Consider the following 17300-nt stretch of genomic DNA (forward strand, 5'->3'; position numbering starts at 1 on the left):
ACAACTACTGTTGTCTGGCTAAACCACTAAACTGCCCTCTGAGAACTTATGTTTATGCATATATGTAAATGCTACTCCCACTTTTGGTTAGAGACGCCTCTCTTTTCAGATGGTATACACCACTCAAAAATCAACACACATGCTGAGAAAAAGTGACAGGTGGAGAGCCAAAAGTAAGAAGACAATGCTGTCATCCAGACACAAAGTACCCTTAATATTCATGATGTCACTCTGGATGACGCTACCTACACAAGACCTGCATAAAAGAAAAAAAATGATGTCCATCAAAATAGAAGAGACTAGGTGGAAAAGAGGGATTTGGGGGAGGACTTAGAAGGGGAAAAAGAGAGTGGTGAGAGGGGATTATTATCATGATATAGTGTCTATATTTACAGAAGTTATCAATAAACAGTGAAAAAGTAAAACTAAAAGAGGGTCTGAGTATCATATAGAATGCACCACAGTGTCTCTTTAGGGTTGCTATGCTATCCCAGAATTGATTAGCATATAAAGAACGTAAAATATAGGGTGTTTGTAAAATATGGATGCAGTATTGGGCATATAAAAGTCATAAAAAACAGAAAGTGAAAAATCACATATTATTCCACCAAATTCATTTTAAAAATTTTATGGCTCACTGATAATTATTCTTGTATGTTTCTTCATGACTGATTTCATCTCAGTAGTCTCTGAAAAATGACAATAATTAACAGCAAAATGTTGATATAAAGCTCATGTCCTTGAAATTACAAATACCTCCATCAGTGCGACAGAAAAAGACCTGGAGTCTCAAACTCAAATCTGAAGGACCGTAATACCATAACACACTATAAGGACTGTAACACTAAAACAGACTGTAAAATAAATACTACACTAATGCTGGTAACATAGTCCACACAGGAACTCAGGTACAAAAAGTTTTTATTGCTTTTATCACAAAAATATAATGAGGATCAACAAATAGGTAAATGTATAAAGGAAACAAGTTCCTCAGTTTCAGAGAAAAGTTCCAACTAAGTGAGAAAGGAAGCCAGAAATGAATCCAACAGGTGGTAACATAAGTGAAACATGTGCACTCTTTAGCTTAAATACAAAAATCATAAACATATACTATAAAAAAATGTTACAAACATGCCTCTGGTGCGTCAACATGCACGTGCATATATAATGTGTTTAACTTGTTCTGTAAGAGTCCAGAAGCAGACAACAGAGCCAACAAGCACATCCCATGTCCAGATATTACTTGTGCATACCAAACTCCAATAAAAAGAACCAGGGCTCCAGAGAGAAACAGTTGGTTCTAGGGTTAGGGCAGGGAAAATATACGATATGCCTGGAATAACTCGTAACACCAGGCAGTAATAAAGGTGCCGAGGCTGGAAATACAGCTCAGTAGCAAAGAGTCCCAACCAGCACCTCAGAAATTATCTCCAACCCCCTAAAAGCAAATGCTAAAAAAACAAGGTAAACAGTGGTAAATCTGGCAGCATTTCCCCAAGTGCAACAATCTGAGTAAATAAAATAATTTAACGTTGAATTATAACCAAAAGTATTAAATTCCCATAAATCCATAATGATATAAATAAATAGGGATTAAAGATGTGCACTCTAGAGGCAGAGGTAGGAAGATTACTGTGTTCAAGACCTGCCTGGGCTAAAGTTAAGACCCTACCTCAAAAAAAAAAAAAAAGGAAGAAAGAGAGAAAGGGAGAAAGGGACAGAAGGGACAAAGGGAGGGAAAAACTTTTTACAGAAGAATTTCACTCAATAAATGTAGGCTGCTTTGGAGGATATGATGGACGTAATACTTTGTTCCCTAAGAACAGAATATGAAATGTGGAAGGGCTGGAGGAATGGCTTAGCAGCAGTTAAGGTGCTCTCCTACAAAGCCAATAGACCCAGGTTCGATTCCTCAGGACACACATAAACCAGATGCACAAGGTGGCACCCGTCTAGCGTTCATTGGCAGTGGACCAAGGCCCTGAAGTGCCCATTTGCTTTCTCTTCCTCCTCCTCTCTCACTCTCAAATAAATAAAATAAATATTTTTTTTTAAATGAGGAAAATACTCACTAGTGAAGAAACCTGTCAAATATTCTGTAACCACACAGCATCAGTGATTCCCATGTGGTGTGATGTCACAAGACAGGCACTTAAAAGCCCTAGACAAACTCAGATTAAACAGTTTGTGTGCTGGGGAGATGGCTTACCAGTTAAGGCACCTGCTTGTTAAGCCTAAGGACCCAAGTTCAACTTCCCCAAGACCATGTAAGCCAGATGCACATGGTGGCACATGCATCTGGAGTTTGTACACAGTGGCTGGAGGCCCTGGCACACCAATATTCTCTCTCTCAAAATAAATAAAATATGGCTGGAGGGATGGCTTAGCGGTTAAGGTGTTTGCCTGCAAAGCCAAAGGACCCAGGTTCAATTCCCCAGGACCCATGTTAGCCAGATGTACAAGGGGGTGCACCAATCTGAAGTTGGTTTGCAGTAGCTGGAGGCCCTGGTGCGCCCATTCTCCCTCTTTCTGTCAAATAAATAAAAGTTAAGAAATGTTTTTTAAAAATAAATAAATATGTCTTTTTTTAAAAGAACAGTCTGTAGGATACCAGGTCAGCCTTCCAGTCTCAAGGTCATGAAGAACAGGAATGCCTGTAAAACTGTCACATGGGAAACTAGGGAGCTTTGTGATGCCTTGGGACAGACAAAAGCTAATAGTAAAGAAAAAGGTGAAATATAAATAGCCTAGAGTCTGATAGAGTAACACACTGTTTTCAGCTTCTTAACTTTGACAAACATCCCATAATAACATACAATGCTAAGAAAAGCAGACGTGGGTATGAGTACTGTCTTTTTATTGCTGTGCCAACTTTTCTGTGGATCCAAATTAGACCACTGTAAATCATTGGGTAAAAAAGTAACTGAAGCTGGACTTTATGGTACACATGCCTGTAATCCCAGCACTCCAGAAGGTAGAGGCAGGAGGATCACCTTGATTTCAAATCAAGGCCACCCTGAGACTACATAGTGAATTCCAGGTCAGCTTGGGCTAGATAGAGACCCTGCCTTGAAAAAACAAAAAACAAACAAAAAAGACCACAAACAAAATGGCATCAGTATTTTATAAGCTACTTCAATCTTCAGTGAAGTCTAAGAACTTCACTGACAGTAGTCATATATGTAAACGGAAACGCATATGGCCTAACAGGCAACATGATGAAATTGACATGACTCAACAAGTACTATTAAGATATACCACAGAGACTGGGTGTGGTGGTGCCTGCCTTTAATCCCAGCACTCAGGAGGCAGAGGTAGGAAGATTGTCCTAAATTTGAGAACACCCTGAGACTACATAGTGAATTCCAAGTAAGCCTGGGCTAGAGTGAGACTATCGCGAGCTCCCCCCCACAAAGGGATACCAGAGAGCATGGTGGCACATCCCTTTAATTGTAGCACTTGGGAGGCTACCATGAGTTTGAGGTCAGCCTGGGCTAGAATGTGGCCCTGCTTAAAAAAAAAAAAAAAAAAAAAAAAAAAAAGGAGAAAGACCCAACACTCAGGAGGCAGAGGTAGGAGGATCGCTGAGTACAAGGCCAATTCCAGGTCAGCCTGGATTACAGTGAAACCCTACTTAGAAAAAAAAAAAAAAAAAAAAAAAACAAAGAAAGAAAAAGGAAAAAAAAATAGAGAGAAAGACATACCACAGAAAATATTAAGATTGCTTCTTTCTTTTTGATGATTTTTCTAAAACTGAAACTTGCAACTAATGCAACTATGCTAACAAGTGTATTATTGATCAAGCTAGGTATGATGGCACAACCTGTCTAAGGCTGCAAGTTTCAGGTCAACCAGGGCAATATAGTGAGACAAAACAAATACATATGCTATCATAAAATCTGCTACCAGTAATAAATACAGGAAAGATTCCCCCATTCAGATAAACTGAAAATCATTTTGGCTAATGAGGGTACTTTTTCCCTATTTGCTGAGGAGTTAACTCCCAGAAACCTCCAAGGATTAGCCTAACATTAATATCCAATAACTTGAAAATGTCAAAGAACTTTAAATACAGAAACATAATTAACAAATAAGCAAAAAGATGATTGAGTTTGGATGAGAGAACCTGGCCACCAAGTCTCAGAACCTGCTGCTACTTAACTACAGATACATCTGTCACCCTATCTGCAAAATGAAAGCCATCCAAAGAACATCTGTGCCACGAATAATAAAGCCAAGAACAGCCAAAGAAGCAGAGATAAAAGTGAAGCTGAAGCTGGGCGTGATGGCACATGCCTCTAATCCCAGTACTTGAGAGGCAGAGGTAGAAGAATCACCATGAGTTCGAGGGAAGCCTGAGAATAAAATGAATTGCAGGTCAGCCTGGGCTAGAGTGAGACCCTACATCCAAAAAAAAAAAGTTGAACTGAGCTAGTATAGTTTTTCAGGTGTAGAAAAGCCGAAGAGCTAGGTTCTAGGAAGGTACCTGTAAGGTATTATTGTCTGAATACTCCCTCCAAAATTCACATATTGAAAATCCAAATCTTCAACAACAGTATTGAAAGGTGTTGCCTTTTAAACTCACTCATCTCTATCCAGAATTAAAAACACTACATAGGCCGGGGGGGGTGGGGGGGGGGGTGGGTGGGGGGGGGGGTGTTCTCTGCTCTTGTCCCACTGAAGAAACAGTGGAACAGCACCACCTAGAGATAAGGAAGTAACATTCACTTCAGTCTGCCACACCCATGGCCTTGGACTTGTGGCCTCCAGAGCTCTAAGAAATAAGCATGGACTGTTTATAAGTTACCACAATTAGGACATTTTTTTTAATAGCAGCCCAAAAGGACTAAAACAGATTTGCAATGGAAAACAAATTCTCTGAAATTACACAAAGAAAAGTACTGTTCAAAAAGAATGAGAAATAAAGGGATGCTGGGAAGGAGAGAAGGCCCTTTGTCAGCCTGCAGCCTCTGAGCAAGTCTTGGTCTGTGGCTAGACCAAAAGGAAAGCTCCACTACTTGTTTCCTATCACCATGCTCTATGATTCAATCTCTGCTTTGTTTTCTACATCCCACAATAAATGTTTGGTGTTATAGTTACACAAGATTTTACTGAGAAAAAAATGGTATGAAGGAAAAGCCTCTCCCCCCCCAAAAAAAAAACAGTTTAAGTCTCATGTGAAAAACTGAGAACTAAGATTTTTCTCCTCTAAGGAAATTAAAAACTGAAGCTACTGCCTAAGTAATTAAAGTAAGCAACGAGCTGGAGAGATGGCTCAGCAGTTAAGGTGCTTGTCTGCAACACCTGAAGACCCAGGTTTTATTCCCTGGTGCCCACATAACGCCAGATGCACAAAGTGGTGCAAGCATCTGGAGTTCATGGGCCTTGACATGCCCATTCTGTCTCTTCCCTTTTGATTTGCAAACAAATAAAAATATTAAATAAACAAATATAGCTGGGTGTGGTGGTGCATGCCTTTAATCCCAGCACTCAGAGACCTACCTCAAAAAAAAAAAAAAAAAAAAAAGCACAGAATGCCTTGTGTGTGACAAAGAGGAAAAAATGACAACAAGCAGACTACTGTGAAGCAGGTGACCTTCAATTCTGCTCAAAGGAAGATGCTTCCTTACCTCTTTCTGCAGGTTGGAGAGCTGCGATGAAAGGCTTTCAATCCTCATCCGGCTTTCCATCAGCTCCTCTCTGGCACTGTTGACAGTAGAGGTATTCATCTCTGAGGACAACCTGGCATTCTCAAGCTGTAAAACAGTAAGCCAATCAGTCTTGCCCAGTAAATTAGAACTAGCAATGAGGAAACATGAGTCATACCTCAAGGCACTGTAAGCCAAAGTCTGCTGGTAACTGGCTGATGAAACAGGAAGAGAGGCATCATCAAGTTTTTGGTGTGCTTTAAATTACTTTAAATTTTTTACATTCACTTCCTAAAATAGGAGTTTTAACTATTCCAATGTGCCCAGGGCATTACATTACCCCGACTTTATCACTTTAATATTTCATCTTCTAAGCCTTTTCTATCTAGGATAAGACTGCTAATAAATAAGGAAACTGCTGGGCATGGTGGCACACGCTTTTAATCCAAGCACACAGGGTACGAGGATGCTGTGAGTTTGAGGCCACCCTGATACTACATAGTAAATGCCAGGTCAGCCTGGGCTAGAGCGAGATACAACCTCAAAAAATCAAATAAATAAATAATGAAACTGAGCAACAAAACTTGACTATACTGATGTTCATATCCCAAACCCACCAAGTCTAACAAAGAATGGCAGACAGAAAACTTCTTTTTGGAAGCAGAAACAGTCCCTCAGGTAAAAACACCTAATTCCTCCAAATACTCATAACTGCCTATTGCAATCCTTCCAAAGCTTCCTAAACAACAATCTGTGGTCATTTTTACTGTAACGGCTTCACTATTCTCAGCTTGATGCCCAGCACTCACACAGTGCTGGGCAACTGAAGGCACACCTTAGAAAAAGCTCTTATTGGGCTGGAGAGGTGGCTTAGTAGTTAAGGCACCACTTGCAAAACCAAAAGACCCAGGTTTGATTCTCCAGTACCCACATAAAGGCCAAGATACACAAGGTGGCATATGTGTGTGGAGTTCACTTGCAGGGGCTAGTGACCCTAGCGTGCCTAATTCTTTCTCTCTCAATAAATAAATTAAATATTTTAAAAAAGCTCTTGTTACTAGTGAATTATTATTGCATTAAATAAACTCAACATGAACAGTTTGAGATCATGAAATGAAAATTATTTGAATAACTCTATGACCTTGAGTTATTAAGTCTGCCATTGATAACCTTTTTTATTATTAAAATCACAAAACAGGGCTGGAGAGATGGCTTAACAGTTAAGGCACTTGCCTGAGAAGCCCAAGGACCCATGTTCAACTCTCCAGGTCCCATGCAAGCCGACACACTAGGTGTTATGATAAGCACAAAAGTTGGCACATGTACACAAGATGGCATACGCATCTGGAATTCGAAAGCAGTGGCTGGAGGTCATGGCGTGCTAAATTCTCTCTCTCTCTCTGACTTTCTTATTTTAAAAAAATTGTAAAACATTTTATCATATGGGGTAAAATTATTTGCCAGCAAGGTCTATACTTTTTTTTACATCATGATTTCTTTTGTTCATACATGTGGGATGTTTCTGTACTTCTTAAATGAGTGAGAGTGACAGAGAAATATTAGACACTTTCCCTTAGACTAAAAAAAAGTACAGGAGTCACATCTATTTATAATGATAATTATGAAGTCAGAACTAGAACAGTCTGACATTTATTTATTCACAAGTAAAATGTACACCACGACATAAGCAGTACTTGTTATTGCAAGACAAGTACTTAAGAAGGTTTGGGTATAACACTAAATTAATGACACCAAAAAATAAAACTTTTACCTCTAATAGAAAGATAACCTCACTTTCTTCTGAAAGTCTGCTAACATTTAAACTACATTCAAAATATACTCATTTTTCTATTCTCATGGAGACCTAAGGGAACGAGCTTTAAAAACCAGAATAAAACAAACATAGGGTGTGCAGAAGAGCGTGCTTACCTTGGCATGGTAGGTCTGCTCCAGCTCCTCCTTGTAAAGCCTCACTTGGGCATCGTGCTGCTCTCTCATCTCATGCAGAGCTTGAGCCAGCTTGTACTCGTACTCAATCTGCCGCCCAGAATCCACCTCTACCAAGCGTGTTTCATGTTTCCTTCTTGTCTCATTTATCTCCTACAGAGAGAAAAATAATGTAAAACCAAATTCCAGGAGTCTGAGTAATGTCACAACATCTGAAATTTCATACACTCATCTCCTTGCACTGTATTGTCACGGGACAGACATAAAAAAACACTGTTGTCTTAGTTTTCCGGCAAGGATTTCTGGAACTAGTGGCATTAAATGATAGTATTCAAGCCCTAAGAATTCTCCAGTTCTTTTCACAATCATAGCTATTTCATTCATTTCTCTGAAGGCAAGGAATGGTCTGTAAATAATCAGTAATCAGTAATGGTAAATCAATGTGTCATGTAATCATAGATAACTAGCCACTAAACACTAAATGGACTTCATTCTCTAAAATTTTATTTACTGGCTTATGTCCCCAAGCAAAATGATTTAAGGCAGTTTACCAAAAAAATAAAAAATTAGGAGGCAGAAGAAATGCACAAATAGTTGTATTATTATTGATTTATGGGGGGGGGCATTACTGAGGTAAGGTCTCTCTCTAGCTTAGGCTGGCCTGGAATTTACTATGTAGCCTCTCAGGGTGGCCTTGAACTCACAGTGATCCTCCTACCTCTGTCTCTAATCCCAGCACTGTGAGTTCAAGACCACCCTGAGACTAACAGTGAATTCCAGGTCAGCCTGGGCTGGAGTGAGACCCTACCTCAAAAAACCAAAATTAATAATAATAATAATTTTTAATTGACTTATATAGCTGCAAGCAGAGACAGAAAGAAGAGAAACAGAGAGAATGAGTTTGCCAGGGCCTCTAGCCACTGCAAACGGACTACAAATGCAGAAGCCACTTTATGGATGTGGCTTGATGTGGGTACTGGGGAACTGAAATCAGGTTGTTAGGCTCTGCAGGCAGATGCCTTAACTGCTGAACAGTATCTCCAGCCCTCCAGCCATTTTTATAAATAAATAATTCTCTTAGACATATTAATAAGGCATAACAGGTAGTTTAAATTTTAAATGGCTTCTTTTACAATATGATGCTAAGCCATTCATATCAATTAATACAGCCTTAGTAACAATAATACCACCTAATCAAGCATATGTGACAATTTACTATTAAAGAAGAAGGTATAGTCATGATCCTCCACTGTTGTAACTAACTGTCCAAATAAACCTGGAATGAGGAATTTGTGGCTAAGAACACAAGTCTACTCATAAAACTGAATAAGATTTGTTTTTAATGAGAGTAACTGAAGAAACCACAAGAGGGCATTATAGCTCATTAAAGTTGTTTGCTTCTGCACAGCAGACTGAAGGAAGAACATCACACATGCTTTATTTTTAAAAGAAGTTAGTTGGGTCAGGTGGGGTAGTGAATGTCTTTATTCCCAATGAAGGAAGAAAGATCAACGAGTTCGAGGCCAGCCAAGACTAGAGTAAGTGTTAGGTTAGCCTGGGCTTGAGAAGTTACTTCAAAATACCCAACAAGCCAGGCATAGTGGCACACGCCTTTAATCCCAGCACTCGGGAGGCAGAGGTAGGAGGATCGCCATGAGTTCGAGGCCACCCTGAGACTACAGAGTTAATTCCAGGTCAGCCTGGACCAGAGTGAGACCCTACCTCGGGAAAAAAAGAACAACTTCAAATCTGCATTTATAATATAATAGTTGTCAACAATTATGAAATAGCCTTGTAGGTTAGGTTACATGGAGTTGTCAAACACAGTATTTCACTTTGATTCTCACCAGTCAAGAAAAATATCAGTATTTCTTTTTTCTTTTTTTTTTTGGAAATAGGGTCTTACTCTAGAGCCCAGGCTGACCTGGAATTCATTCACTATGTAGTCTCAGCGTGGCCTCAACCTCAGTGATGCTCCTACCTCTGCTTCCCAAGTGCTGGGATTAAAGGTATGTGCCACCACGCCCAGCTCAGTATTTCGTTTTAAACAAGAATCTGATTCAACACTTGGGAAGTTTTAATTTTTTTTTTTTAATCAAGGTAGGGTCTCACTGTAGACCAGGCTGACCTGAAATTCACTATTCAGGATGGCCTCAAACTTACAACGATCCTTCTATCGCTGCCTCCCGAGTGTTGGGATTAAAGGCGTGCGCCACCATGTCCAGCCTGGCACTTGGGAACTTTTAAAGAAATGAAGATTCTTGGAACTCCATCCCCAGAACGTCTGGTTGATTTGATTCACTGTTTAAGTCTCTGGTTGAGAACTACTAGTTAAACCTGGGGATGGCACACTAAAGCCAAAAGACCAAATCTAACTTACCACTTGGTTTTGTAGAATGCATGGATAGACATTTTTTACATTTTGAAGTAGTTGAAGGGGGAAAAAAAAAGCAAAGGAGGGGCTAGAGAGATTGCTCAGTGGTTAGAGGCGCTTGCTTGCAAAGGAAAATACTTTTTGGCATGTGAAAAATTTATGAAATCCAAATTTTTGTGCCCATAAATAAAGTTATTATTAGAAAAGAAAAAAATTTTAAAAAGAATCTCATTCAAGCTGTCTGATGTCTAACTGCTTATCCAGTGCATTTGGTACCAACAATACCTATTTTACTTAAATATTGTTATAAAAATGAACAATCTGGGTATGGTGATACACACCTTTAATCCCAGCACTCCAGAGCTAAAGGTAGGAGGATTACTGAATTCAAGGACAACCTGATACTAAAGAGTGAATTCCAGACCAGCCTGGGGTAGGCTGAGATCCTACCTTGAAAAAAAAACAAAACATGCTTTTAAGTGCCACAATTAAATCTAAAATTATTGTCAGTATCTAAGGGCTGGAGAGATGCCTCAAAGGTTAAAATTATCATCAGTTACTATTTCCAAAATTACAATATTTCTAAAACCATTTATTTAAGTTCTTTGGCCAGGTGTGGTAGCACATGCCTATAATCCCAGCACTGGAGAGGCAGAGGTAGGAGAATCAATGAGAGTTCAAGGACAGCCTGGGCTAGAATGAGACTTTGCAGGGTCTTACTCCAGCCCAGGCAAGAAATGCATTATGTAGTCTCAAGGTGTTGGGATTAAAGGCAAGTATGACCATGCCTGGCTTCTTTTAAAGAATTTCTTTCACTGCCTATTTCCTCTAGCTCAGGTTAAAGCTTGAGGACAACCTCAAGAGACCTTGAATCAGAACCAAACTTTAAGCAGCCTTTGGATTCCTGCCCTTTAACCCAGATGCTATGAAGGCCAATGACTTTAAATTGCAATAGTCTGGAGAAATTTGTTAGACAGCAACTAACAATACAAATGCTTATCATTAGCTACTGTGACAATAGCCTGTAAAAAAGATGAGCTCAAGTCCTATTTGCATGCCAGGCCTGGTGGCACAGGTCTTTAGTCCCAGTTAGGATGATTATTATGAGTTATAGGCCAATCAGTGCTAGGTAGGAAATCCTGTCTATTCACCTCCCAGTGTCTTGAGTACTTACAGTCTTCTAGCAGCAATGCCTTGTACAGTTTACCTGCAAAATATCTCCTATCCCCATGTCTTACTATCCCTTTATCTGATACCTTTCCAGTGAGAATAAATCACTTTTTTGTTTGCTTTTTTGTTTGTTTGTTATTTGCAACAAGATCTCCTGTAGTCCAGACTAATGTATTTCTCACTTCATTACCAACCAAGAATGGAAATGACCTTAAATTTCTGATTCTCCTGCCTCTGTCCCTGAAGTTCTGACACAGCTAGTTTGTGGTTTTGTTTTGCTTTTTTCCTTGTTGTTTGTTTTTGAAGCACTGTCTCACTCTGGCCCAGGTTGACCTTGATTGAATTCACTCCATGGTCCAAGTTGGATTAGAACTCATTGTGATCCTCCTACCTTAGCTTCCCAAAGGCAGGGAACTAAAGGACATGAGCCATAAAGCCCAGAACCAGCCTGTATTTTTCACTTGTAAAGGAACTGTATATATAGTTACCTCTTCATACATGTTTTTACGAAACTCCAAGTCCTCGGTGAGACTCTGACAACGATTCTCCAAATCCACTTTAAGTAAAGTTTCATCTGCTAACTGTTTTTTGGCAGCAGATAAGGAGGCTTCCAACTATCATAAGGGGAGGGAAATGACAAAATATACTTTAGAATTGATTTTAAGATATAAACTAAGTATTGTGATTCCTATTCACTTATCAATGTATGATTATCTCACCTTAATGTTCACCACAAAACTCAGTTAATTTCCTGGTTCCACCCATGGATCCCCTGTAAAATTGACACTTCCCAACAGGGAGGCAAGATATACAGAAATCTATCCCTCACGTTTCAATAATTAAGTGAATTATTTTTAGCAAATTATTTTTGCTTTTCTTGTATACAATGGAACAGCATTACAACATCTTGTTTCCCTGCCTTACATTTCAGTACAGTATGGAAACAGGCTTAGAGAGCAAGAGACAGAATGATGTACCTACAAGACAGGAAGAACAACAACCAAGATCTTCATGTTAGCTGTCTCCAGACTAACATGACTTTCAAAAACATAAATAAAACCAATTCACGAATCCATCAAACCATGATAATTGACTGGGCAAATCCTGCTTGCAGGGCTGAGGGGGGCAGGGACAGCACCTTCCTTACCTGGGCAACCTGATCTCTCAGATCCTCCAAGTCTCCCTCCAGGCTCTTCTTGTCACCCAATGCAGTAGCCAGAGCTGCTTCCTTAGAGTTCAGTGCCGCTTCACATTCTCGAAGCTTGACCTGGGCTCCATTCAGATCTGACTCTTTCTTAGCGTAACTGCAACATATTGGAAAAGCACAGGTATTCTCTCTTTACCTTGAGGCCTTCTCTTTGCCTGCTTAGGGAGAAATAAAAGCCATAGCTATTTAAACAGGGGCTACAGAACCCTACTAAAAGTACAGACGCCAAACCAGAACCATTACATCCATACTTTTAGGTGGGTAACATTCTTTTTCCCATTACATGATTATTAGTGGATTTGGATCAAAGAAATCCATAAGGTCCAGTACACCAGAATCCTGGATGAGAATATATTTCATCTGTTCTGTAAACAGGTATTTTTTCCTAAGGTAAAGAGACATAGTAAGAAAATATACATTTTGAAGAAATTGAAGTTGTTCTAAAATACTATACATGCTATAAGCAAAGACCTACAGAGAGATAAATTAAAAACAAAATGAGAATAATGAAGTCATTTAAGAATTTTAAAACGTGCTAGGCGTGGTGGTGCACGCCTTTAATCCCAGCACTCGGGAGGCAAAGTTAGGAGGATCACCTTGAGTTTGAGGACAGCCTGAGAAAACAGAGTGAATTCCAGGTCAGCCTGAGCTATAGTGAGACCTTACCTTGAAAATAAAAACTTAATGGCCTATTGCATGGAAATTCCAGGGCTGGGGATACAGCTCAGTTGGAAAAGTGTTTGCCTAGCAGACACAAGGTCCCAAGTTCAATCCCCAGTACCAAGTGCATAAATCAGGCATGGTGATACATGTGTGTCATCAACCTATTGCTACGTATCAAACAAAAACAAAAAAGGGGCTGGAGAGATGGCTTAATGGTTAAGCACTTGCCTGTGAAGCCTAAGGACCCCTGTTCGAGGCTCGATTCCCCAGGACCCACGTTAGCCAGATGCACAAGGGGGCGCACACATCTGGAGTTTGTTTGCAGTGGCTGGAAGCCCTGGAGTGTCCATTTTCCCTCTGTCTCTCTCCCTCTCCGTCTACTGCTCTAAAATAAATAAGTAAAAATTAACAACAACAACAACAAAAAAAAAACGAACAATTGATATCAAGCTTGCAGGTGTCTGTTTTAAATTTTACTTATTATTTTTTTAATATTTTAAATTTTTATTTATTTATTTAAGGGAGTGAGAGACACAGAGGCAGAGAGAGAATGGGCACGCCAGGGCTTCCAGCCACTGCAAACTAACTTCAGACACCTGCACCACCCTGTGCATCTGGCTTATGTGGGTACTGGAGAATCGAACATGTGTTCTTAGGTTTAATTGGCAAGTGCCTTAACTGCTAAGCCATCTTTTCAGCCTCCTTCTATTTTTAAAGAGAGGTAAATTGAGATTACACATAAAAAGTATTTAAAAAATAAGCCGGGAGTGACAGTGCATGCCTTTAATCCCAGCACTCGAGAGGCAGAGGTAGGTGGATCACTATGAGTTTGAGGCCACCCTGAGACTCCATAGTGAATTCCAGGTCAGCTTGGGCTAGAGTGAGACCCTACCTCGGAAAAACATTAAGTAAAACTTTAATCCCAGGACTGAGGAGTGAGTTCAAGGTCACCCTGAGAGTACATAGTGAATTCCAGGTCAGCCTGGGATAGAGCAAGACCCTACCTTGAAAAACCAAAAATAAAAAAATAAAAATAAAAGTAATAAATAAAATAAATGAGGGCTAGAGAGATTGCTCAGTGGTTAAGGCTTGTGCCTAAAAAGCCTAAGGACCTGGGTTTGATTCCCCAGGACCCACATGAAGCCAGATGCACAAAGTGGCACGCACATGCACCTGCAGTTCATTTGCAGCAGCTGGAGGCCCTGGTGTGCTTATTCAAAACAAAATAAAATGAGCCAGGCATAGTGACACACACCTTTAATCCCAGGACTTGGGAGGCATAGGTAGGAGTATTGCTATAAATTTGAGAGCAGCCTGGATTGAGAACAAATTCCAGATCAACCTGAGCTAGAGTGAGACCCTACCATGAGAAACAAACAAAAAGACAAATTGAACCAGTGATTTAAAACAACACAATTTAAAGTAAAGACCTCTAATTTATTCATAGTATCATAAGGCAACTATATACATAAAATAGTAACAATTTTTTCATACTTTGGCCACAAAAAAAGTACACATATCTTGGCCACAAGATGGCAGGCTTTAACTGAAAACTAGAATGGTTTGTGTGCATAGACATACATCTGTGTAGTGTGGTGCGTGCACTTGTATGAGCAGACTCTCATGCCCCATGCAGAGGCCAGGAGAGTATCTGGTGTGTCTCCGTGATTGCTCATAAATTATTAAGGGAAAAAACTATTTAAGAACCTCTGTAGTCAGCCAGGCGTGGCGGCACATGCCTTTAATCCCAGCACTCAGGAGGCAGAGATAGGAGGATCACCATGAGTTCAAGGCCACCCTGAGACCATATAGTGAATTCCAGGTCAGCCTTAGCTAAAGTGAGACCATACCTCGAAAACCCACCCCCCCTTCCAAAAAAATAATCCGTAGTCATGATGTAAGGCCAAAATGCCTAGTTCATTCAAGCACTAGGTCTCCACAGGAATAGAACTTAAAGCTTACAAAGGAGTCACAATTATTTTTTAAAAAAATATTTATTTGAGCCAAGCATTGTGGCACACACCTCTAGACCCAGCACTTAGGAGGCAGACGTAGGAGGATTGCCATGAGTCCAAGGCTACCCTGAGATTACATAGTGAATTCCATGTCATCTAGAGTGAGACCCTACCTGAATACTCGGCAACGTACATACTCTAGCTATTATCATTTAAGTGCAGTATAACATCTGACATTGTCACAGAACAGAAAGCAATTTAACTAGGAGCCCTATGTAATTAGGTGCCGTCATTTAAGTGTACAGACAATTTCGTAACTGGATTTGTTCAGTGATATTGACCAGACTAACAACTATTTTTTAAAATCTGTCTATCTATTTATTGGAGGGGGAGGGGGGAAATTGGCATTCCAGGGACTCCTGTGCTGCAAAGGAACTCCAGATGTATGTATCACTTTATGCATCTGGCTTTATAGAGTACCAGGGAACAGAATACCTTCAGGCTGTACAAGCAAACGCCTTTAACCACTGAACCATATTTTTTCCAGCTCTAATTCAACTATTTCTACCTCCAATTAGAAACCTTTGGATTTCATTTCAATTCAAGCAGTGATTTTTTTGGGGGGAAGGGGTTAAAGTTGGGTCTCACTCTAGCTCAGGCTGACCTGGAATTCACTATGTAGTCTCAGGATGACCTAGAATTGACAGCAATCCTCCTCCCTCTGCCTCCCAAGTGCTGGGTGTGTGCCACCACACCCGACTCAAGCAGTTAATGTAATGCTAGAACATACACATTCCTGTAAACAAGTTATAAGACAATCAATCCCTTTAGATATGTTATAAAAGAACCAAAACTCCAACTGTAGCCAGGAAATAAGTCATTTTATAAAATCACATCAATCCTACTACCTCTGCCTCCCCAGTGCTAGGATTAAAGGCATGCACCACCACGCCCGGACTGTGTGTGTGTGTGTGTGTGTGTGTGTGTGTGTACTTGTTTGTGTTTTAATTTGCTGTAAGATTCTTCTGAACAGCTGTTTGATGGCAGCTGAGCACCAATCAACACTAGAGCATTGATTTACATAACCATCACTTTTCTAAGGATTTCTTTATACCCAGAATGTGGAATTCACATGGCTTTTTTATCTATTCATAGTCAAGATTTTTCGAGGAAAAATAAACTTCATTTTTAATTCAAATAGTCCAAAAACAAAAATAAAAAAGCCTGTCAGTCCAAGCCAGGCATGTTGACTCCCACCTACAATCCTTGCATCCAGAAAACTTAGGGCAGGAAGATGGCCAAATTCAAGGCCAGTCAGGACTATATATTGAGACTTTGTTTACAAAAAATGAAAATCTTTTCTAAAACTAAATTGTTGCAATTTACCATCTCATTGCTGGGAAAAAGCACCCAACCAACAGCAGCAGATGAGAGGGAAATGGCTTTTATTTGGTATTATGAGCAGCTGAGAGCTATCTAGCACTGACAAGGTGGGCTAAGAAATCTCAAGACCCACCCACAATGACACACCTCTTCCTGCAAGGCTCCACCTCCCAAATGGGTCTACCAGCTGGGAATTGGGTATGAGGCTACCTGGTTATGGTGGCACTGTCCTTTAGTCCCAGCACTAGGAAGGCTGAAGTAGGAGGCTTGCTGTTATTTCCAGACCAGCCTGGAGACTACAGAGTGAGTTCCAGGTAGTGTGGGCTAGAATGAAATCCTACCTCAAAAAATAAAACAGGCAGCGTGAGAAGGAAAAATATCAGTAGCAGAAGCCAGTAAGTTAAGAAGAGAAAGGGAGGAATGAGGGTACTTAATTAGTTGGTATTGTATGTATGTAAGTAGAATGATTGAGATGGGGAGGGGATATGATGGAGCATGGAATTTCAAAGGGGAAAGTGTGGGGGGAAGGAGGGTATTACCATGGGATATTTTTTATAATCATGGAAAATGTTAATAAAAACTGAGAAAATAAATCAATAAAACAGGGCTGGAGAGGTGGCTTAGCAGTTAAGGCACTTGCCTGCAAATTCTAAGGACCCAGGTTTGATTCCCCAGTACCCACATAAACCAAATGCACAAGGTGGTGCATGTGTCTGGAGTTCATCTGTACTGTCTGGAGGCCCTATTCTCGCCATCTGCTTCTTCACCTCTCTCTCTCTCATAAATAAATAAAATATTAAAAAAGAAACAAGCTGGACGTGGTGGTATGTATATGCCTTTAACCCCAGCACTTGGGAGGCAAAGGTAGGAGGACTACTGTGAGTTTGAGGCCACCCTGAGACTACATAGTGAATTCCAGCTAGAGTGAGACCCTACCTCAAAAAAGAAAGAGA

The 17300-nt window shown here is 40.1% G+C and overlaps 1 protein-coding gene across 1 annotated transcript in view; it reads right to left on the reverse strand.

Annotated features, from left to right (window-relative positions):
- Positions 1–17300, reverse strand: part of Lmnb1 (lamin B1) — a 50338-nt gene that overhangs the window by 20114 nt on the left and 12924 nt on the right. The window contains exons 2-5 of the mRNA XM_004669180.2: positions 12287–12443; positions 11628–11753; positions 7578–7748; positions 5631–5756 (exon numbers count right to left, since the gene is read on the reverse strand). Coding sequence (XP_004669237.1) covers positions 5631–5756; positions 7578–7748; positions 11628–11753; positions 12287–12443 — 580 coding nt within the window. The remainder of the gene's footprint in view (positions 1–5630; positions 5757–7577; positions 7749–11627; positions 11754–12286; positions 12444–17300) is intronic.

The sequence above is a fragment of the Jaculus jaculus genome, chromosome 12 (assembly GCF_020740685.1).
Source record: "Jaculus jaculus isolate mJacJac1 chromosome 12, mJacJac1.mat.Y.cur, whole genome shotgun sequence".
NCBI classification, from domain to species: domain Eukaryota; kingdom Metazoa; phylum Chordata; class Mammalia; order Rodentia; family Dipodidae; genus Jaculus; species Jaculus jaculus.